The sequence below is a fragment of the Macaca mulatta genome, chromosome 7 (assembly GCF_049350105.2).
Source record: "Macaca mulatta isolate MMU2019108-1 chromosome 7, T2T-MMU8v2.0, whole genome shotgun sequence".
Taxonomy (NCBI): Eukaryota; Metazoa; Chordata; class Mammalia; order Primates; family Cercopithecidae; genus Macaca; species Macaca mulatta.
In genome coordinates this window covers 30,857,252-30,880,400 of record NC_133412.1, presented here as the reverse complement: position 1 = coordinate 30,880,400, position 23,149 = coordinate 30,857,252, and the positions used below count along the sequence as shown (strand labels likewise).

Genomic DNA, 23,149 nt, shown 5'->3' with positions numbered 1-23,149 from the left:
TTAGCTGGTTATTTTGCAGATGTGTTTATGTGGTTGCTTTACAGTGTCACTGGTCTGTATGCTTCAGTGTGTTTTTGTAATGGCTGGTAACAGTCTCTCCTTTCTATATTTAGTGCTTCCTTCAGGAACTCTTGTAAGGCAGGTCCAGTGGTAACGAATTTCCTTAACATTTGCTTGTCTGAGAAGGATCTTTTTTCTCCTTCCCTTATGAAGCTTAGTTAAACTAGGTATGAAATTCTGGGTTGCATTTCCTTTTATTTAAGAATTTTGACTATTGTCCCCCAATCTCTTCTGGCACGTAAGGTTTCCACTGAGAGGTCCACTGTTAGTCTAATGGGCTTCTCTTTGTAAGGGACCTGGCCTTTCTTTTTTTTTTTTTTTTTTTGAGACGGAGTCTCGCTCTGTCACCCGAGCTGGAGTGCAGTGGCCGGATCTCAGCTCACTGCAAGCTCCGCCTCCCGGGTTTAGACCATTCTCCTGCCTCAGCCTCCCGAGTAGCTGGGACTACAGGCGCCCGCCACCTCGCCCGGCTAGTTTTTTGTATTTTTTAGTAGAGACGGGGTTTCACCGTGTTAGCCAGGATGGTCTCGATCTCCTGACCTCGTGATCCGCCCGTCTCGGCCTCCCAAAGTGCTGGGATTACAGGCTTGAGCCACCGCGCCCGGCCGGGACCTGGCCTTTCTCTCTAGCTGTCCTTAACAATTTTTCTTTCATTTTAACCCTGGTTAAATGAAATGCTTTTGTAAAACGAGCAAAATTAGCTCCAGAAGTTGAATGTTTACCTTTAAGGTTAGGGGAAGAATGAATTAATTTTGCTGATGAATAAGTTTGTCTAGAGATTGTCTCTTTTGCTTTTGACACATTGAACAATCAACATAAAAATAAATGCTGGAAAAGAAACAGAAAAGTTTGGGGATTGCTAATTTGCATGTTTCTGGTACTGCACTAAATTTCTTTGGATTTTATAATTTAACACCACTGGGTACACATCATGACATTTAGGCCTCCAGTTAGAAATGTTGCTTTTCCAGGAGACACCGCAAAGACATGAAAGGTCAGCATGAGCAGAGTGTTGGGAAAAATGTTTTATAACAAAAAAACTAGACACTGGAACAACAACCAGGACACAGGGGTTCTTATGCATCCTCATGATGCTCTATGCTATTTTACAGTATTTTGTTCTTTCAAGGTGTTAATGGAATACCACTAAAATTTTTGGCTTGCCTAGGACTCAGTAATACCTTTAGTTAATAAGCATATGTCCCAGATTTGTAGCTGACTCTTTCCAGTCAATGAGTTTGTAAACTTTATTTTTAATCTGTGCACATTGCCTCATAAAAGAATACGATTCTTTGATATCTATGTTTTGGAAGAAATTTATTTATATATGTTGGGAAGACAGCTTTATAGCCATAATGCTCAATGCTAGCTCATTATTAAAATTATGAAGTTATATAAAATGCCATATAAACATTTTATATTTTGTTGGAGAAAATTCCATTTCTATTGACTACCTGTAAAATCTATCTGCTACATTTATAGAGAGAGACTCAAGTATTGATAGTTATAAACTATCAATAAATTATACTTTCCACAGTTTATTTTTGAAAGTCTGCAGGATCTATTTCAATTCCACTAGTATTTATTTAGTGTCCACTCTATTCCAGATACTGTAATAACATTATTACATGTTTAGAAGATACAGCCTTTCTCTCATCTCACACTGAGTTGAAATATATATTTTCAGTTTCTTTCCAATTGGATGCCATTCAGTATTCGCTTTTAACTGTTGTGGCTCTGAGTACCCTACTCATCATGGTTAATCTATTTTATTCTATAGTTATTTCTGTTCCACTTGTTTTTGATGATATTCATTTCTTTATTCTTATAATATGCATTTGTGGTGACGACTATGTAAAAAAATCAACAGTTAAAAAAAGTGAAGTCGTGACATGTAAATCAAATAATTAGAAATATTAAATTAAAATACATAAATTCCTGTATATTTTTAAGAAATAATGATTATCCAAGTTGTATAGGATATTATATTCAGTGGGAGAGATGACATTTTAGATCCCAACTGTGGGCATGCCTCTGGGGTGATAAGCATCCCAGGGTAAGAGGACAGCCATAAGCCCAGTGAAGGCATATGGCCAAACTACCCATTCTGAGGGGTATGATATAGTCTGGACACATTGTGGGTCTTAGAAAATTGTCCAGTATCCTTAATTTATGAGTATAGAAAGAGCAATTTCCGTGCACTATTCTGTTATTGACAGCTCTTATCCTAATGTCTCTCAGTATCACAAACTCTTTTGTAAGTGAGAACATGAAGTTTCAGAGAAGTTTGTGACTTGTCAAAGGTTGGATTTGTGGTAACTGTCATAGTGGAATAGGAAATGCAAACCTTTTCACTTATGATCCTGAGTTCTTTCTGCCATATTATCCACATCGTCGAACCAGTGCTATGAAATAACATGTATGACAAAGTTAAAATGAAATAACTTCAGTGTTATAAAATTGTTCATCATGAATAAGTAATACAATATATCCCATCATGTGATATACATAAATCAGCATGGTTTACCAATACTGTGGTATATATATAGCAGTATATGTTAGCAAGAAACATATATAATAATTTATATTTATGTCTCAGAAGTGGTGTGATATACTGATGTGATATACTGGTGTGATATACATATATATATGTATATATATACACACACATATATATATATACCAGATTTGTCACCGAGGCTGGAGTGCAGGGGTATGATCTGGACTCACTGCATCCTCTGCCTCCTGGGTTCAAGCAATCATCCTGTCTCAGCCTCCTGAGTAGCTGGGACTACAGGTGAACACCACCAAGCCAGGCTAATTTTTGCATTTTTTTGTAAAGACGGGGTTTCACCATGTCAACCAGGCTGGTCTCATACGGTAGATATTAATATGCGTTATTTACCAGCATCATGATGTGCAGAAGTATTTCTTAGATTAATGGTATATAATTGATACTCTGATGTTAAATATCTCATTACATGATATTCATGAGTAAGCACCATTCACTTGTATTGCAAATAGGCAGTACTACATGTTAGTATGCATGGTATGCAATAGTGATATTCTACTATTCATTAGTCTTTTTTCACTCCTTAATCAAACGTTTGAGTGTCTGCTGGATAAGGACAGGGAGATAATCGGCAATCAGGAAGTTGCTCCAGTATTCTCAGGAAGCTTCCTATATTTAAAAGTCAGAGGCCATCTTCTCTGTCCCAGGAATTCAGCAAGTATCTGCCATCATAATAAGCTCCTTGGATGTCCCTGGAACCTGAAGGTCTCACATGCTATCATTACATGCAAAAGAGATGGAATACATATTTACATAAATACATGTTCAGTTTTTGACCAAAGCATCTCTAGGTCACCACTCTCGGTGTTGTCCCATATCCCTAGCTCTAGACGTGCCTATGGGTAGACCGGGAGTAATGGAGGAGGACAGTGGCAATTGTGGAACATGAGTCAGCTTGACAGAGGACAGACTTCTGAGGGGAAAATATATATGCTATGGCACTGGGATGTGGCTATATGAAAAGCACTTGGATGTAGCTATATGAAATGTTTAACTATTGGCTGGAGAAGGGTAATGAGAAGGTGTACCTGGTTTGTCTATATCAACCATGTCCGTTCTTTTCTCTCCCTAATTCAGCTCCTGGCCTTCTTTTGGCTATACCTAACTGCTAGACCTTACCTCATCTTTTACCAGGAAGAGGTCTAGGAAACTGTCACTAGCTTTGCACTGAAGGTAGAGGATATAGAATCTTGAGTGGACATGTACTTTGAAAGACAGAATCAGGGATCAGAAGGTCTGTCCACCAAGTCTATGTAACCTTGAGGTGTCATGCCCCAGATTCTTCATTTTAAAAATGAAGAATTTGGTTGGATGTTCTGTGGCAAGTGTTCCTTTCCCCCTCCTTCGAACCATAGGTCCTTGACTGGGCACACACAGCAATTGGAAGACGTGCCTTGCAATACCTTAATATATGTAAAACCACATAGGTATACACAAAATTTAGTGAGATTTGTTATTAAAGTCATTTCTTTAATTTTCTGTGTAAAGCATAGTTTAAATGCAGTGTTTTGTTTAAATAATGCTTTGGAGCTATACATAGTTTGAGGATCTAACCATGTCTTTAAGAGCCATAGGATAAATTCAAATGAATTTTCTTTATCTTCTGGTGGAAACGAAAATAGGAAAAATAATTGAAAACTCCTCTTTGTCCCATAGTGTAATGTTTGACATTCTGGACTTTAAAAAAATGCCCCTCAAGTATCCTTTTAGAATCTCTTGCATTGCCAAAGGAAAAAAAAAAAAAAGAACAGCGTGAAAGTCTGGGTGCCAGTTGTTGCTACGTACATTTCAGTTGTTGTGGATGCTAATGCTAGAAGAATGAAAAGTTATTGTTTATGGAAACCTGTTCAAATTTAAATTCTGGGCTTTGGATTTTTTGCAACATACCTAAGCATTTGTAATAATACTAAAAATAATTCACTTAAAAAAATACCTTACAGGTAACTGAAGCAATACAAGCTGTTCTCTTGGCGGAAGTTCAACAACACATGAAGTGTTTGGGAAAGATACCAGTCAATAGTCAACCAGTGTCCATGGCAGAGAATGGTAACTGTGAGATGAAGCAGATGCTGCCAAAGCTGGAATGGACAGAGGAACTGGAGTTACAGTGTATTAGAAACACTTTGCCTCTGCAAAGTAAGTACAAAATTTATTGGCATACTCTTTCAACAAAACTTTTCTACTATAGAGTCTCCAACTTATGGTGGTGCAACTTAACGATTTTCGATTATATTATGGTGCAAAAGTGATAGACATTCACTCGTCTCCTTGACTTATGATGGGGTTATATCCGGATAAACCCATTGTAAGTTGAAAAGGTCATAGGATAAGTTTATCCAGAAGTAACACCATCATAACTTGAGGAGCATTGCTACTTAGAGAGTGTTGAAAATATAAGTTCACAGTATATCATTTCTGCAAGAACTGAGCCAAGTGCCCTGTTTCTGACCTATTCCGCTATCGATTTCCTCTTGTAATTGTCAAATGTTTAAAGAACTTCTGGATCCTATTATAATAATAAATATTTGCTAGAAGAACAGCTTGTATTATTTATAACAGTGTTTTGAAGTTAAGCAATTAAAAGCGAAAGCAGAATTAACAACAATAGCTTAATAGGATATATATTACAGGAATACTGTAACCATAATGGGGAAATTTGCTTTTACTTTGTACCTCGATAAAAGTCATGTGCCAATTTTCCTTTTCTGGGCAACAGAAGTATCATATAAAAATTAAACTATTTTTAGAGTTGGATCATTTGATTTTATAACAAACTTCATCACTGTCACTTCCTAATGATAACGTTTATGGTTTAGGGCCAACAAGTGAGTCTAAATTTATGTTGTAAAATGGTCTATGATTTTTATCATACTGTTAGCTGTTACTTGAAAAAAATTAAAAACTGTAAAAAAAAAGTACAACTTTAATTTTCAACTTTATTGTAAGCTTTTGATGAATACGCTAATTGATCATGTGATTAAACGTGTGTTTTTGTCAGGAAAACATGTTATAAATTTACATATTACAGGCGGTCAAATTGTTAAGTACTTCTTTTATCTCTCACAAAGGGTTTTCTTTTAATTTATTCAGGACTAGGAACAATGTTACTAAATATAAAATGTTAAATCTTAAAATGGGTGTCATTCTTGGAAATACTTAATGATTTCTTCTCATTGTTTTTATGAGATTACTGATTAGAGAGTGTTATGTAGAGAGAAATGAAAAGGCATATTTAACGAAGGCCAGAGATCAAAACAGGTAGAATATGTTTTAATGCCAGGACAGTTGCTGATTATGGTAAATTCAATTAATAATTTGATAAAGCCAGATGGTTATTTTAAGTCATTTGCATGTTTGTTTCCAAAAATTAGTTTTAGTGATCTGGTAAATTCACCTCTGTAAAAAAGCTCCTGTTTCATCATACCACATAATTATAGTTGTATTACATATTTTAAGCAAGAAGTAGAAAAATTGCTTTTTAATTAATTTTGAGTGACTACATTTGCGTTTTTGATACATATGGAAGGCCATCCGTAGTGTCATTGATAGGTTTCCTCCATCTCTCCCAAGACAACCAGTGTTATTTGTTCATTGTGTGTTAACTCTCAGTAGATGTCATTTCTGAATTTTCTCCCTAATCTTGAGAGCCTACCTTATTCATTGGCCCAGAGCCCCATTTTCCAGGTAAGAAACTGTTGGTCAGCCATCAAAGTGAAACTTTAGGTGAATTTTTCTGTCACTTGGGTTACTCATATTTGAGATTTCACCAGATTGTGCCCAATTCTGTCCCCAGTACATTCTTACAGGATAAGGATACTAGCCAGGTGCCTGCAGTCCCAGCTACTTGGGAGGCTGAGTTGGGAGAATGGTTTGAACCTAGGAGTTTGAGTCCAGCCTGGGCAACATGGCCGGACTACATCTTTAGAGAAAGAACTGTTGATAGTAGAGAATTTAGTCTTACTATGACTAAAGACATTTGGATTAAAGTGTGGTATTAATTCTCTTTCAATTAATTATTAAATAGTCCTTTCTTTGCCTATGGTAAAAGAAAATTTGTGGTTAATTTGTGATAAGAATTAGAACACCAGAATATTACAGCCACTTTATGTGTTGGTGGATGAAATTTAGAATACTTTGTTTAAAGGAACAAAACATATTCACAAAATGCTGGGCATATATTATTTTCAGAAATAATTATCTGCAGGAAAATGTTAACTACAATTGCAATTAAATGGGAGACACATAAAATACATTGAAGAGAGAACTATCCAAGTAGTATTATATTTCATATTAATATTGCCCTTTTCTTTTTGTGAAAATGCTTATTTTAAAAAACGCTATTCACAAGAACTTAGTAAAATTACAGGAAATGTTTTTAGATTTTCTTTTTAGTGGTATGTACTGCCTTAGATAGGATTTTTTTTTTTTTTTTTTTTTTTGAGGCAGGCTCTGTCGCCCAGTCTGGAGTGCAGTGACATGATCATAGCTCACTGCAACTTCCACCTCCTGGGCTAAAATGATCCTCCTGCATCAGCTTCTTGAGTAGCTGGGACTACAGGCAAGCACCACCATTATAAGCTAGTTTTTTGGGGTTTTTTAAAATTTTTATTTTTAGTACAGATGGGATGTCACCGTGTTGCCCAGGCTGGTTGATAGAATTTCTAGAAAACATAACCAGAAAACTGTTTTCTTTATTTCTAATGTCCTGAGACAAAATGTAATATGATTATATAGGTGCTATTCACTGGGTGTGTAGTAATTCCTCAAATTTCATAGGCAGATTTACTTAGCCTAATCATTGCAACGTATGTCATTTTGCAAAATATTATTATGGCAAATTGTATATGTCATTTAATTGCATCAGCTCTTTGCTTATTTGTCCTCCCCTTGTTTCTTCATTTCTTTTATTCTTTCTTGGTTTCTTGGTGGTACATATTATTTATAAATCATTTGGAAAGTAAAAGATGATGGTTTTGCTATACACAGATACTCAAACTTCTTTTATGCTAAATGGAGTATATTTGATTTATTAGGATTATAGTAATATGGCAGCAATAAGTCACTGAGTTTTTAATATATTCCAATGCTTTGCTGAGTACCTTATGAAATGTAGCTCACCATTTCCTTTAATTCTGACACAATCCACATGAACCCTAAGACCCTTCTTCTGACATTTAGTTTTTAAAATGTTCTTTACCGTTTTTAAAATGTTCGTGTTCATTGAAGTGAAATTTCAAAGTACAACTGAAAAGAACTATACTCTGAGAAAGAGAGATTCCCATCATGCTAGCTAGGTTTGTCCTGAGAAATTACTTATTTTTTTATTTTATATACGAATTTTATATTTTTATCATACACATTAAAATTGTGTTGAGATACATTTTTAAAAATAAGTTTATCACCACACCAGCTATCTTTCTTTTTTTTTTTTTCCTTTTCAACACAGTGCCTCACTCTGTCACCCAGGCTAGAGTACAATGGTGTGATCTTGGCTCACTGCAACCTCAGTCTTCCCAGCTCAGGTGATCCTCCCACCTCTGCCTCCTAAGTAGCTGAGACTACAGATGTGTACCACCACACCTAGCTAATTTTTGCATTTTTTGTAGAGATGGGGTTTCACCATGTTACTCAGGCTGGTCTCAAACTCCTGAGCTCCAGCAATCTGCCCACGTTGCCACACCAGCTGTCTTAAATGCCACCGGTGGTATACATCTTACTCTTTGAGACATACTTCCTATTACTACCCCCTTTGCAAAATGAATAAACTAAGACTTAAGAGAGGTTATGTGTCTTGCCTACAGACACAAAATTACTAAAAACAGGGAAGAAAACCCAGATATTCTCTTAAAATACCGTGCTGTTATCCAGTAAGCTACATTTTCCATACTTGCAACATGGAAGAAATTTATCCTGAATCAGTTTGATATAAAAATTGAGTAATTTGTTAAGTGTTTTTCTTAGATTTTTATTCTTTTCTCATAAATCATGCTTTCTTTTGCCAAAGGAAATGCAGAGTACTTAATTATTGCCATCTCAACCCTCATAATAAAGAAAATCACCAGGTGTCTGGAAATATTTGTAGGGAATGTGTCTAGAAAGCAATGGAAATCCAATGAAGTGAGAGTTAAAGCATAATGTATATTTAAACCTATAATTTTGTCTTATTTTTCAGTGTTTTCTCCTGTTACACTTCACAGCATGTATTTTATTTGTGGTCTTAATATTTGTGTATCTGTGTTTTATGGAAAAATGGCAGATTTTATCTAAGTTTATGTTTTTATAATGATTACATTGCTATCTTCCTTGAATCTCTTTAATAAGAACTTGTACAATTAACACATTTGAGGCTTAGATTCATTGCTTTAAAAACAGCAATCGTTTCTATTATTAAATTGCATTTGAAAGTTATTTCCCTTTACTTTCTTTTGAATGTTATTTGGATCAGTTTAAACAAGTGCTCTAAATTGTTCCATTAAATAAATTGGTTGAACTAGAAATGGAGGCTTTGTAGATAAAACTGTCATCTTGGAATTATTGGCTGAATTTAAATTTCATGCTAAACCATGTGGTTTGAAAATGATGCATCAAATATGGGTATTGCAAATAATCTTTATTGCATGTATCATTTTCAAAGACTTATATAGAAAATTAAATAATAAAAATGTGTTTTTTGTTTAAATAAAACCACGCATTTATTGTAAATCAAGACAGTAAAAATCCATTCAACAGAAACATTTTGGTGATCCTGCCCTGCAGAAGTACGGGCCCAGGGCAGGCTTTCTTGGCCTGCTGAATTTTCCAGAAGGATATCTACTTGTGGAAAGGCTTTGTGACTACCCTAGAGGGAAACTCTTCCCTGACTGCCATTTTTTGGAGCAAGCGCATCTTTTTTCCATTTACTCTTAAGATCTCCAGACTAAGTGAGTTCTTCTTTATGGCCACAGAAGTCATTTAGGAAGGGCCTGTGTGGTACGTGTAATCAAGGAGCAGAGAAGTAATGGAGGACACATCATAGAAGGCCTTGTATGTGATAGTGAGGTCTGGGGCTTTCTCTCTAGTGTGGTATGGGAAATCTTTTAAGCACACTAGTGGCACAAATTGTAATGGGATCACATTACTTGTGGTTTAGGGGCAAAGCACAGTGATACATGACTGACTGTGGTGTCGTGACTTGGCCCCCATGTTGGGTGGTACGTTGTTACATATGGTATTCTAGGTGTGCTAAAGATATAATGGAAGGTTGAATCCACAAAAGGAATCCTTGGCGTGTTCAGTTTCAAGTGTACCTGTTTAGGTAACCTATAGATTTTATTTTATAGTTTTTAACTAAACTAATCACCAGAAAATAGACAAGATGCTTGACAGTTCTCTGTCAAGAAACCATGATTTAAAGATAATAGGAATAATGCAAGCTTGAGAAAACAAGATGTAAATGGCATTGCCAAACTTAACTTATGCTACATCAGAAGGTATATATCTTTCAAAAAGCATTGTAGTCATTTGGGTTTAATATATATCCTGTCTTATTTTTAGCACCTTATAAAATTGAGAGAGAAATTTCATCATTTCCCTTTTGCCCATATAAATTCTTCTGAACTTCTTTACTCTTTCTGCCCTCTCTGTATCATCTTAAAGATCGCATCACCTTAGAAAGACTGATAAGAGTTCACTGCTCTTTTCTAAAAGTAGTTTCATCTTCCACGGAGATTGAGATTGATGATTTTCATCTTGGCATATGAAAAACTGGAGTATTTCATCATCTTTTTTCCTCATGAGCAGTCAGAATGCCAACCCGGCTCTTCCCGGAGATAGTCGGATTGAGGAATTGAGTTAAATATTTCTTTGGTAACCGTCGTGCAGCCACCACTTTATTGATTATTGTCTGCATACCCATTTAAATTATTGACAAAGAAAAAGTGATCTAGATTCTGTCACTGAAATCAATGTGTTTTGCACTATCGTTCTCCGAAGCTGAGGCTGGCCTCCCGACACTGACCCTTCAAGGACAGGGATCAGGTCTATTTATCTTTTTTCCTTCCATCACCTAAAATGGTCTCTTACCTCAAAGCTGATAATAAGTGTTTATTGAGTGAATGGATGAATGGATGGAAAGTGAGATAGTTTGTACTGAAGATTCAGCCAATTCCTAATTAGTAAGAGAAGAGGTAGTGGAGGAAAACCAGCCGATTGCTGTTCTTTAGCATCCAAACAAAGTCTTGAACACACACTGAAATTTGTGTTATCTGAGAGTCACCATCCTAGGACCATGAGATGTATACACAGCAAGCTCACAAAAAATTAAAAAATAGACATATGAATGAATCTGGTTTGTAACCCTCCAGAAGACTCTGTTAGTGATAGTTAGTTCACTCTTGACTGCTCACTCTGTCATGATCTGATTTCAGTTTGATATTTTTAGAGGCCTGAGCCTTGCCTGAAACTTGCCTCACTCCTTATTCGGTTACAGTTTATCCACAGAAGTTTCTAAGGAGCCACTGCCTCAAACATTGTTTCCTCAGTATTTAGATTCACATATTGTGTTCTAACTCATCATCTCCCTATGGACTTCTGGCTCATTCCTGATCTCTTGTAACCAATAGCCCTCATGCTGCTGACACAGAGCCGTCTTTGAAACCTGGCTGGCCTGGGTTAGCCTCCACTAATGATTCATTCTACTTCTGAGCCTGGGAATTTGTGTGACATTAGTTCCTCCATCAAATGCAATTCTGTCAGCCAATATGGATATGTATTCATAGTTCTAAAGACAGGTTTGGTAAATAGAGGGATTAAATTCCTTTAGAGAAAAACAAGTGATTTAGAGAGTTTTGTATTCTCAGCAGATAGCACAGTATCTAGTATGTGGCAATTGCTAGAGAAATGTTGGCTGAAGGAAAAATTATTCATTTGTCCCAACGCCCTTGGAATATCCCATTCCCATCAGAATGTCAATTATCTTGCTAGCTGGAGCCTTATCCTTCCATTTTAACTCTTCAATTTACCTGCCCAATTTTCAGCCTTGGAACAGTTTGAATAACTTCAAAACATTTCTTTTTTAGCACTTACTATGTCTAAGGTTCAATGTTAGGTGCTGACATTTTCATTTATATTACTTTCTACACTCCTTTTATAACCTTCTAAAATACTGTATATTACCTGGAATTCTAATTGCTTATTTATTTGCCTTTCTTTCCCAACTCTGTGAACTCCTTGAGGGCAAAAGTTGGAACTTACTAATCTTGTGCTCCCAGCAGCAAGTGGACCACATGGTGCATGATGGGTGTTCATTAAATGTTTGTTGCCTGAGTGAGTGGATGTGTAATAAATGACAATGACAGACATCTGTCAAAGAACTCTGGTCCAAGACAGAATGAAAGAAATGCTAAATAATATGTTAATAGTCTGTACTAAAAAGAGAATGGAAATGATGATTATAAGGATGATGGTTTTCTTCTAAAGTGTTAATCCAGGGGCATTGCCTCAAATTTATCTACTTTGTTCAAGAGCAATTTATCTGTCTAGAGAACCACCAGGAAAAATTAATGCTGACAAGTATTTGAAGGCAAAAACCAAGGCAGAGTATTTCATTTTCAACCCCATGAGAATAAGCTACAAGATATGAAGACAGTTCAAAGAAGAGTTGTTAGTTCTCTCTTTTACCTGCTGCAGATGAGCATGAGCCCTTTATGTCTATCTGTGCAGAATATCTGTCCTCCAGCCAGGCAGCCCTGCCAATCTAGGGATAATGTAAAAATGCTCCTTGGTAGTTGAATATGCATAAGAACATGGTCTATATAAACTTCCAGCCTCACATGTTTCTTCTCATTAGAATGAGGTCAGTCTTGAAATTTTAGAAAAAGTAATTGTAGTGGATCTCAATGCTCTCAGTCCTAGCCAATATTTTGTAATGCTTCCTCGATAATCTTAAAATAACATTCATAAGCAATATAACCTACCTACATACGTCATTTATAGAACATTTAAAGGAAAAAAAATAGTAAGTAACTTATAGTAAAGTATTATGTGCAAAATCCTGGGCATGACTACACTAAAAGATATAGTAACATAGTGTTATATAACATGCTGTGGTATACATAAGACCACTGCTATTGATGCAGATGTCTGTGTGTGTGGTGGTTCTGTCAGTGATGTGGGTATCTAAAATAGATTTTCTTTGCAAAATTTTGGACAGTAGTAGCAAAATGTGGCCATTCCTTAGTATACAGGGTAGTGGCCTTCTTAGAAAATTCAAGGTATATTAAAAGCCTTGAAAGATTCCTCCAGGGTTATATGTAAAAGAAAGTTATGTTCTGGACTTGGGAAATTACACACAAAGCTTTTCTTTTCATGAATGATCAGTGGAATATTTGAAAACCAAGCAGGACAATTATTCACTGTGAAAGGCGTTCCTAAGCATTGCAGGCCATCTGGCGTCTCTGGTGCCTGACTACCAAATGCCAATAAGTGTCTCTACAATCATTGAGAAACCCAGTGCCTCACTTTGGCAGTTTCCAAAGCCTCCCCCTAGGGGGCAGTACCAACCCTACTGAGAACTGCATTAGAGAAAGGGATTCTAGAGGGATTCTAGACATTCTTAAGGACTTTGTTTCTGTCCTACTTCCCTTTAAAAGTTCAGAAGGAGATGAAACCAAAAGAGTAACTCACACTGACTCAAGAAGTTCCTTTTCTTTCTCTCCCATGTTTTCTTTTTCCCTTGTGTACCCTTTAGGTATTATAGCACTCCCCAGTCCATGTAGTGAATCATCTGCTATTCTGTCTCCACCATTAGAAAGAGGGCTTCTTACCCTATTCATTCACTTTCATCTTTATGTCCTCACAGCTTAGCTTTGGGCCTAGCAGAGAGTAAACATTGTTGGCTGATTAAATGAAGAGTATATGTTACTGAACTGTTAAGCCTTGCCTAAAAAGGTCATCAAAGAAAACTATAAAATTTACAACTGAAATTAAATTATTATTTTACAATACAGAATAAACACAGTACATCTTAGAATCTTAAAATTAGATGGACCGTTTCCCAGTCTGTAAATTGAAAGAGAAAACTGGAAGTGAGAATAATGGATGGAAAGAGATCCACAGATAGGTTCATGTAATCTGCTTATGATTGTGATTAGATTTATGATTGGGAACATAATTTCAAAACTTTGGCTTACAACATGCTAATTTTTGATACATGTTATCCTTAAAGTCCAATAGTTCGTTAGTATTTAAAGTACATTGAAATTAGTTTTTGAGAACTTCCTAATACCTTTCACTTTCACATACATGAGGTATATCCCTTAGTATCTCTGGATCAACCAGTCTGGTCTGTTACACAGCTGGTAAGTCCAGCCATCAAATCACTCCCTCTTTTGAATATATTTTATTAGGTACTATGTTTCCCAAGCTATGTACTGGAAATCTGAGAAGACCATGATGTGGTTTCTACCTTCCAAAAGGCAGAGAGAAAACTGTAAAAATAGTGAGGACACAGTGTGGTATGAGAAATTAACATTCACATTGCGGTAAAGGCGTAGAGAGCCACCAACTGCCTGGGAATGAATTTTAGAGGCTTCACATAGGAATAGACATTCACATGTGTGTTAGAGGATAATTGTGTGGCAGACATGAAGAGATGTACTGCTAAAATCCCTCTTCAAGAGAGGACTCCTTTCCCAGATGTGAGGAATATGGCTATCTGACAGCTTCCAATTGTTAGTGCCTTCAACATCTGACCCAGCATTGGAGCAGAGGCCACACTCTTCTTGGGACAATGGCTGAGCAAGATGGTGATAACAGAGCCTCGCCGTTTCTGGCCCATGTTGACCTCTTTTCACAGGCATTCTTTGCTTTAGAGTTTCTGTTAGACTGATGGAGCCTGAAGGGTAAGAGAAACTTCTCTATACTCTCTGGAGCTTTGATAAGTAAGTCTGCTGAAATAGACAGACAGTAGACAAGTTAATAGGAGAAAAGGCATACCAATTTATTATATGCATGAGGGCATCACAGGAAAGTGAGTACCCAATAGCTCAATTATTTGGTTTGGCTCTGTGTCCCCACCCAAATCTCATCTCTAATTGTAATCCCCATGTGTAGAGGGAGGGACCTGTAATCTCCACATGTAAAGAGAGGGAGGTGATTGGATCACAGGGGTGGTTTCCTCCATGCTGTTCTCATGATGGTGAGGGAGTTGTCATGAGATCTAATGGTTTTATAAGCATTTGGCATTTCCCCTGCTTGCACCTCTCTCTCCTGCTGCCTTGTGAAGAAGGTGCCTGCTTCCACTTCACTTTCTGCCATGATTGTGAGTTTCCTGAGGCCTCCCCAGCCTTGCAGAACTGTGAGTCAACTAAACCTCTCTCCTTTATAAATTACCCAGTCTTGGGTATTTCTTTATAACACTGTGAAAATAGACTAATACACCCAATGAGATTTAAAAACTTATATATCCTTTTTCATAGGAGAGAAGTGGGGGATGTAGGCACTTTTAGAAGAAGAGTAAATGATTTCTACGGGATGTGAATGAGATATTAAAGGTCACAATGTACATAATCCTACTTTTGCCCTTTTTCTTTCATGGGTGTTACTTCCCAATAAACGTTTGCATTTCTAATTTCATCTCACATCTGCTTCTGGGGAGACCCAACTGACACTAGTTGGAAAGGGCTTCATGCAAGAAGGGCATCTGAGGCAAAGGGAATAACATGGAGACAGATACCAACGCAGGGCAGTATGGCATGGTCAGGAGATGGGGTGATTTTGGCGCGGGCAGGACATGGGAATGGGGATACTCCAAGCTGGGTTCAGAAGGTGAGATACCTGGAATGAACAGGTTCTGCTGTGGAACCTTTTTCTGAAAGAGAGAGAGACATTAAAATTATCTTAAGAGATGCAAGACACTTTCAGTGCAAAGCAGAAACTGATAAAAGCAGAAGGTAGAAAGCAACCCTGTGTCCAAATTTTGTTGGAGTATCTTTCTGTTTAGTGTTTTATTTGGAGAGCAGTATTTATTTTTCTTAATTTTTTAAATTGTCTTATAATTTTTTTTCTGCCTTCATAAATGTAGCTTATTTAGATGAACCATTAGTGCTCCATGTCCTATATGGAGAAAGAAATTTTGTTCACATTACATAGGGGAGAGAAAGCTTGCCTCCTCGCTTTTAGACCAAACAACACCAAATGCCTATTAGGATCATCAAAGTTCAGATCTCATTAGTAACACCTTCTGAGTTGCTGTGATTCTTCAAGTCAATTTGAGGTTATTTGTCTTTCTTTGTTTGGTCGTTGTCTCAATTGCCCATCCTCTTTGAATCAGTTTTTAAATCTTTTCCAATTTGTATAAATTAATATTTGGTCTGATTTTTCATCTCCTTTGATTCATCTGTAATAATTTACCATTTATTGACAAGTTTGGGTTTCATTGTCAATTTTTCCCTTTCCTTTTTTCGTGTAATTGTTTAGGCATTATTAACCTCCTGCTCTACAAATACCCTTAACTGAAACATTAAGTAAGACCAGATTATTAGATGTTTGTTCTTAGACGTTTTCCAGGAATAGGATATATTATCTCTCTTTGTCATTTAAAAAATTTTGATTTAATAAATAGAATTTTAGCAAAGCATCTTAGAAGTGTGTTTTTCCATGTGTTTATATTAATATTCAATGAATAATTTCAAAGGTTAAGCTTCATGATCCATCTCTTCAAGCCATCTACTTAATTCTAGAGTCATTACGTCACCTACTTCCCTTATGCCATTGACTTATGTTTCTTTGAAACCGCTAAAATTTGGCAGCATCATTTATTTTTTATATAACATACCCTGCACTGTGAAACAGTGTTTCAGAAGGTAATGACAAAGTACCTGTAACACAGGACAGAATTGCCTGCTCACCTGTGGATATCAGTAACGTATTTATTGCCCTATGCCTGGGATTCCTATAATGCTAGAAGTAAAAGAAATGTTTTAATACACCTTTTTCCCCCCCATGGTAAAAATATCAGGGAATCTCCAGGTGGTGGTAACATCAGACACCATAATGTATTTGTGTTTAACGTTGAGGAATGCAAAGGAGTTTTCAGAATTTCCTTAGGGACTTCATATTTCAAACTTTCCAAATTAAGTAAAGTTTATTCAAAATGTACTGTGAAGAAACAGCAATTTCAGAAACCTGAAATATCTATTCTACCATTATTCTTAGATACTAAAACAAATTAGATGAGTTATTTTCAAATGATTAGCATGCCTTTTCTACTTATACAACATGTTACTTTTCAAAACATTTTAGCATGTCTTTTTGTTTATTTTTTCATATATCAAATGAAGTAATTCTTGGCCCACTTTATTGGGAGGAACACTGAGGTACACTACACTTGTCTAGCTTTACTCTGATTAAATAACTTGTTGGAGAATGGCACTAGACTGGATTACATGCTCCATCCTATTTGCCAACCCCAGATTCTTTTCTGTACATCACCCTAGTACATGAGGCATTATGTAGAGGATGGAATTTACAAGACAATAAACTCGTTTATTTATAAAAAGTGATATATTTTACTCTAGCTACATTTGGGCCTTTCCATAGGAGAATATTGCCATTTTTATATTTCCAGTGGTTCATTTTAAAGTAAAATATATTGCCCTTTTAAAAAATCAGTTAAACTATTTCTACTGTTAATGGCAATCCACTGTTATGATATTCATATTATAAAAGCCAACTATTAGTCAAAAATATAGTTTGATGAATGTACAATGTTTATAAATTGAAAATAGTCATTTCATTTCTTCGTAGTAAATTTGCTTTAAATATTAGTTTATTATATATGTTGGCTTATATTACAAATATTTCCAGTAAGCAAACACAAATCATTTTTATATTTAGCAGTTAAAATGTATCTTAACTTGACCATTAAATCATCTATTAAATATTCAATTAAAGTGGGTTTTTGATTCATTTTTTAAAATTAGTGGTCAGGTATTCGGGGAAACAAGCTCATAAGATTTTTCTAAAACACAATTCACTTCATTTCTTGTTCTGTATATTTTGTCAGAGAATGCCTTAATGTAACAGAAATCAGATTTGGTGTGTATTTTTACACCAAATCAAATTGTGCAGGCGCCACCCTCAGCTTTCTCCAAAACATTATGAAGGATAAGATTCCACCATGATATAGCTTAAGAAAGCAGTACGGCCCGGGAAGAGGTCTATGCAGGGAAAGTGAAACTACAGGAGTAGGTTTTACTGGAAAACCACGTGTCCTGTAACACCATTACAGAACTGGATTTAAAAAATAACTTTACTTAGCCAAGTTCTGTCTCTTTCTGGAATCTGTATGTAAAACATATATGGTTTTCCTAGTTATTCTGTAGGCATAAATCACAAGTATAAAAGGTACTACAAAATGTAAGAATGAAACTGCAATACAGGAGTGACTAATGGTACAAAGCACTTAGATGCTCCAGTTATAACAACTGTATGAAGAGGGTGAAGGCATCATAAGTCACTTTATATATTACAATTGGCAGATTTCCCTTCAGAGTTGCATTGAATATAGTCACACTTTCCCTGTCTTCCTTGCCCAATCCTCGTCTTCTCAAATTCACAAGCCATAATTATAAATTTTAAACGTTTTAATCTATTATTTTAATGTATAGCAGTAATTCAAAATTAGTAATTCCTTTTCTCAAATCTAGACATGGAAAAAGTCAAGTAAATCTTTATGGAGTTTTTCTAATATAACGTACAATTTTAGATCGCAAGCTCCAAAATTTTCCATTTCTTATTGCCAGAGATAAGAGCTGTGTGCTATCTCCGTACATGTTGTTGCATAATAGCAGAAAGGTATTTCAAAATAATTGCTGGTCTGCGAAGTGAGTTAGCATTTTGTCATCTTCATATGGGATCTTCTACACAGCAATAATTGAAAATTTGCAAAATATCAGAAAATTAGTGCTAAGGTTCATCAGTAACTTCTATCTTCCATCTCCTATGTAAAGTACAGAACTTTCTAAATTTTACCAATGACTAGATTCCTTTTATTGTTTATGAAAGAATCCAAATTGCTCTTTTAAAACTTTCATAAGCATCCAAACATTTTGTAAAAATGAAACAACTGGCAAAATCGACAAAACTCTATCTTGTTTAATTTTCCAATAATTTACATAGTAAATATTTTAATGAATTATGAGATTTGAAATTAAGGTAGATGGATGACAATCACATAAACTTTTGGTCTCAAGATCGACTTCATTTTGGTATATTGCTTTAGTTACATTGTAGTGAAAAAATTTTGATTCAGAAGAAAGCAGAAGAGTACTTCAATAGCGCCTGCTTACAGAATTTTACATGAGCAAAACTGCTAAGTACTAACGTTAAACACACACACACACACTTTCTCTCTCTAATCAATGATACATTCATAAGTATAAGTATAAGCACAGAAATTAATCTTGAATCTGCACAAAAACTGTTGTTTGAGAGCATAAGTCAATGTGTTTATGGTTTCCAAGTTTATTAAATTTAATATACAAAATTTACATTTTTAATCACAATTATTTAACAGTAGCTAAACAATTGCTTAAAACAAATAATTAATTATAACTACTTTTTTAAAAAGAAAATTCAAATCAGGCAATTATGTCATTCCCTCAGCAATACTACAATGCCATGGAATGCAGGTTGGAAAATGCTGGGCAGCCTCATAAGAACAGAGGCTGTATTAGTTTTTCTATGCATCCCCGAACTCCCACTATAAAATTGTGGCTGTTTGGAATAAATACTCCCCATAATTACCTCAATTTTATTTTTTCCATGGCCACTTTTAGTTGTACTTTTGTTTTTTAAGGCTTATCTCGTGATTTGGATAACATGAGCTGTTGTCTTCTACCTGTTTCAAGGCTCAAGTCACAAATCGCAAACTGTATCATCCTGGAATGAGTTTCCCCATGCTCTGTAAGACGCTGTGCCTCTGTTTGGTGCCCAGTGCATACCAAGCTAGCTGCTGAAGCACAAAGAGGAATTCCAGGAAGTAGCTGGATTGGGCCATTTTCCAATAATGCTCCCTGGCATGGACTCAGTTCAGGGCTCTTTTGCAAATGGCTATTACACTGAGATCATGATGAGATTTCCTAGAAGTACACGCAATTCTTTTCTCTAAAATTTCCTACTTCAAAACTTTTTGTAAAAACAGAGGTTTTCTCCTGCATTCTCAATCAATACATTTTAGTATCCCCTCAAGATATGGAAGTGCTTAATTTTCTTGGAGACAAGCTTTTTTAAATGAAATTATTCTTTTCACTTTGCATTATTTTGTTTCAGATTTTAGGCTTAAATTATGCTGGATTTTTATGTCTGTCTTCAAGGTAGTTGAAGAATATGGGAGTCCTAAAATATTTATTTTCTCTATTAATTCTGTCAATCAGCTGCAATCACTGAGAGTTTGTGGTGGGCAAATGTTACAGTAAGTACTCCAGACATGTGGGCAGCTATCTTGGGTAATTTCTGCTAGGTTATCACCTAGCAGAGCCTACCGTAGTACCAGCCACATGAGGGGTCCAAAGCACATGATAAAGTTTCAGTGATAGATGCGATTATCATGTTAAACAGGCTGACATTTGGGTGGAGAGACATTATGAAGTCCTTACTTCAACCTTAAACTAGACCTACTCCAGCCGTTGGCCCCAGCCCTTGATCTTTCTATTACAGGCATTTGATATTTACCTGATTTTGAACTTTTTTTTTTATAGGGGCAGGAGGGGTGTTAGAGCTTAGCCTAGTACTTGGCATATGAGTGGTACTCAGATTACAGGACTCATAGAGTCTTGAGTCAAAATCATCTCCAGGTCATTGAGTCTGAGTCCTTTGTTCTTTCTGCCAAGAAACCTGAGGCTCAGAGAAGTCTGATGACTTGTTTAAAGTCACACAGCTAGTTAAGGGGTGAGATAGCATTTCACATCTGACTCTTTTCGATAGTTGCTGCTTTCTGAAAATGGCTTGGTGGTCCTTATTTAGTATTTTGCCCTTTCCCTCTGGTGGTTCCTATTTGCCAGTCCAGATTAATGTTTTCTCCATTAAGTGGCAGATGAACCACACACCAAAAGACAGGGAAAGCAGTTTGCATTCCTGTAAGTCCCACTTGATGGGCTTAGAGCCTCTAGGTTTCGGTAAAACTTAAAAGGAGGATGCTTTTTCCTCCCTTCTTTGTAGGTTTCCATTTGATTCCAGCAAGACTATTAATAATACTGGTTAATGTGTTATTTCAGTAACCTGTCCTGGGGCATTTGCCTTCAATAGCTAAAGAAATCCTGTAAAAGTCTATTTGTATTAACTCTCCACTTAAAACCCTTCAATGATGCAGTGTTTGTCAGGGGTTCTTCTTAGGCTCACCTAAACATGCAGTTTCACAAGGTGACCATACGCCACACCTGGCACTTGTCTACTCTAAAGGGCAGAGATCGGGAACCGTAGCTCACCACAGCAGCAGGCCTTCCTCATCAGGAGTCCATGCAATAGTCTAGCAGTTCAGCTGTGGAAGTCATCTCGCTAACAGCCTTATATCTCTTGCAACAATTTCTTCCCTGCTCACAGGGAAGCCCAAAGCTATGAAATCGGGTTTTTATGGTTCATTTATAGTCTCTCCTAGTCCAGATGCATTTTACCAATGAGGGGTCATTTTTGCTATCAGCAATGTCACTTTGAGACTTAGTTGACATTCTGTCTTTATCAAGTTACCAAGGGAATCCAGGTAGTAGTTAACCAAAGGTCAAGTTGCTGAAAAAGAAACAGGGATCTGGGTTCTGTTTGTTTATTTATTTGTTTTAAGTTTTATTCATTTAAGCACATATAGCTTCTCTTTTCTCTTAGGATTAAGTGCAGATTATTTAGATGATTCATAAGACTCATTTACAGCTGGGCTTTGGATGTCTCTCTAGTCTTATTTCACCGCTTTCTACCTACCTCAAACTCTACGACTCAACCAAACCCTGGGTTCCTCCAAAGGACCGATTACCTCCCATGGCTCTCAACCTCTGCATATGCTGTCCCATCATTCATTTATTTATTTTATATATTTTCAGTACCTTCCGTGAGCCAAGCACCGAGCAAGGGCCTGAGGATACAACACTGAGAAGGGCAGCCCTATGGAGTCTGCAGCCTCCTGCCTAAAGGCCTTTCCCCTTTTCCACTATTGCCTGAGATCTTCATGCCATGGGCAACCTCTGGAAAGCCTTCTCTGTTGCCTAGTATGTGTTAGGCGGCCTACCCTGTACTTCTATCACACCGCTGACCACCCTGTGTTTTCATTGCCTGGTTTCTTTTCTGCTGCAATGAGACTGTAAGCTCCTGAAGAGAAGAGGATATGTCTAACTTGCTCACTATTATATCTCCAGTGCCTAGGTCAGTGCCAGGTACATTTGATAAACAAATAGATGACAGGGAATTCTAGAATTGCAATATGCATTTAAAATGCAAATAACATACTTCTAAAATTAAAATTTAAAGTCCTGGTATAGGTGACGGTGAAAATATTTTGAAAGCAGATATCCACCGAAATCTATGATATGGAGAGAATTCTCTTTATGTTTAAAAATTGTATTTGTAACAAAGCAAAATAATATTATAGAAAAGGGGGAAATGCATTTTAAAAATTGTGATTACCCAGAATCCTATCACTAGAATAAAAACAAACTATTATAATTGGGTTATTCCTAATTATCTAAAACCTAAAAGCCAATGTTAACTTTAATAAACAAATAAAGGGGAAGGATTAGTAAGGACTTCAAACATTCTGAAACAAACTTCGGACTCTTATTCTCACTTAATGTAGCTTCTTAAGTTTGTCCTGGCAACTAGGGAAAAGAAATTGTTTCCCATTAAGGCATCATACATATCTAGATGCATCCATGAGGATAAACATTCTTTCCTGGAACTATTTTCCTGGAATTTATTACACTGCTTTATATATCCAATATAAAGCAGTGCTATGACACAAGGTAGAATGTGTCTCCAGCCAGTTTTCTAAAAGGTTCAAACTATGCTCTTAAACGTGACAGTTTTTTTATATTAGCCTTCTGTAAGATCAAATGACATGGTATTGAGTCATATCTCAGAAGTCTTGTCTTTGATTGACTAAGATAATGTGGTCTAAGACATTATTTTCTGATGGTCTGAGACTTCAGTGATAGAATTTGGAATAGTGCAGGTAAATGGATAGTTAACTTGCCCATTTAGGCTTTTTCTCTAAAATATCAAATATCTTAAATGAGCTTTGGAGAGGTGCTGGACCACATTCAATTTGCAATCAAATTCCCTTAATAAGCTTTTACAGTGCAGAAGTTCTTCCTTGCTGATTAAAATGAAAGTCATGATTTTGTGAGGCAGGTACTGACCAAGCCTCTTCCATATGGACGGATAGCACACCCATGAACAGCCTGGGTGCGTCCTAACTGCATCCTAGTCTTCTGGAAGAACAATGGATCTTTTCAAGCTAAGATGCACAGTAGTGATTTCTAGAGACTGCCCAGTCTT

The 23,149-nt window shown here is 36.3% G+C and overlaps 1 protein-coding gene across 2 annotated transcripts in view; it reads left to right on the top strand.

The window, feature by feature from the left end:
* WDR72 (WD repeat domain 72) overlaps positions 1-23,149 on the top strand; it is a 236,314-nt gene that overhangs the window by 156,604 nt on the left and 56,561 nt on the right. For both annotated transcript variants that reach the window (XM_015142281.3, XM_077938706.1), the window contains exon 18: positions 4,573-4,768. In XM_015142281.3, the coding sequence (XP_014997767.3) occupies positions 4,573-4,768 (196 nt within the window). The remainder of the gene's footprint in view (positions 1-4,572; positions 4,769-23,149) is intronic.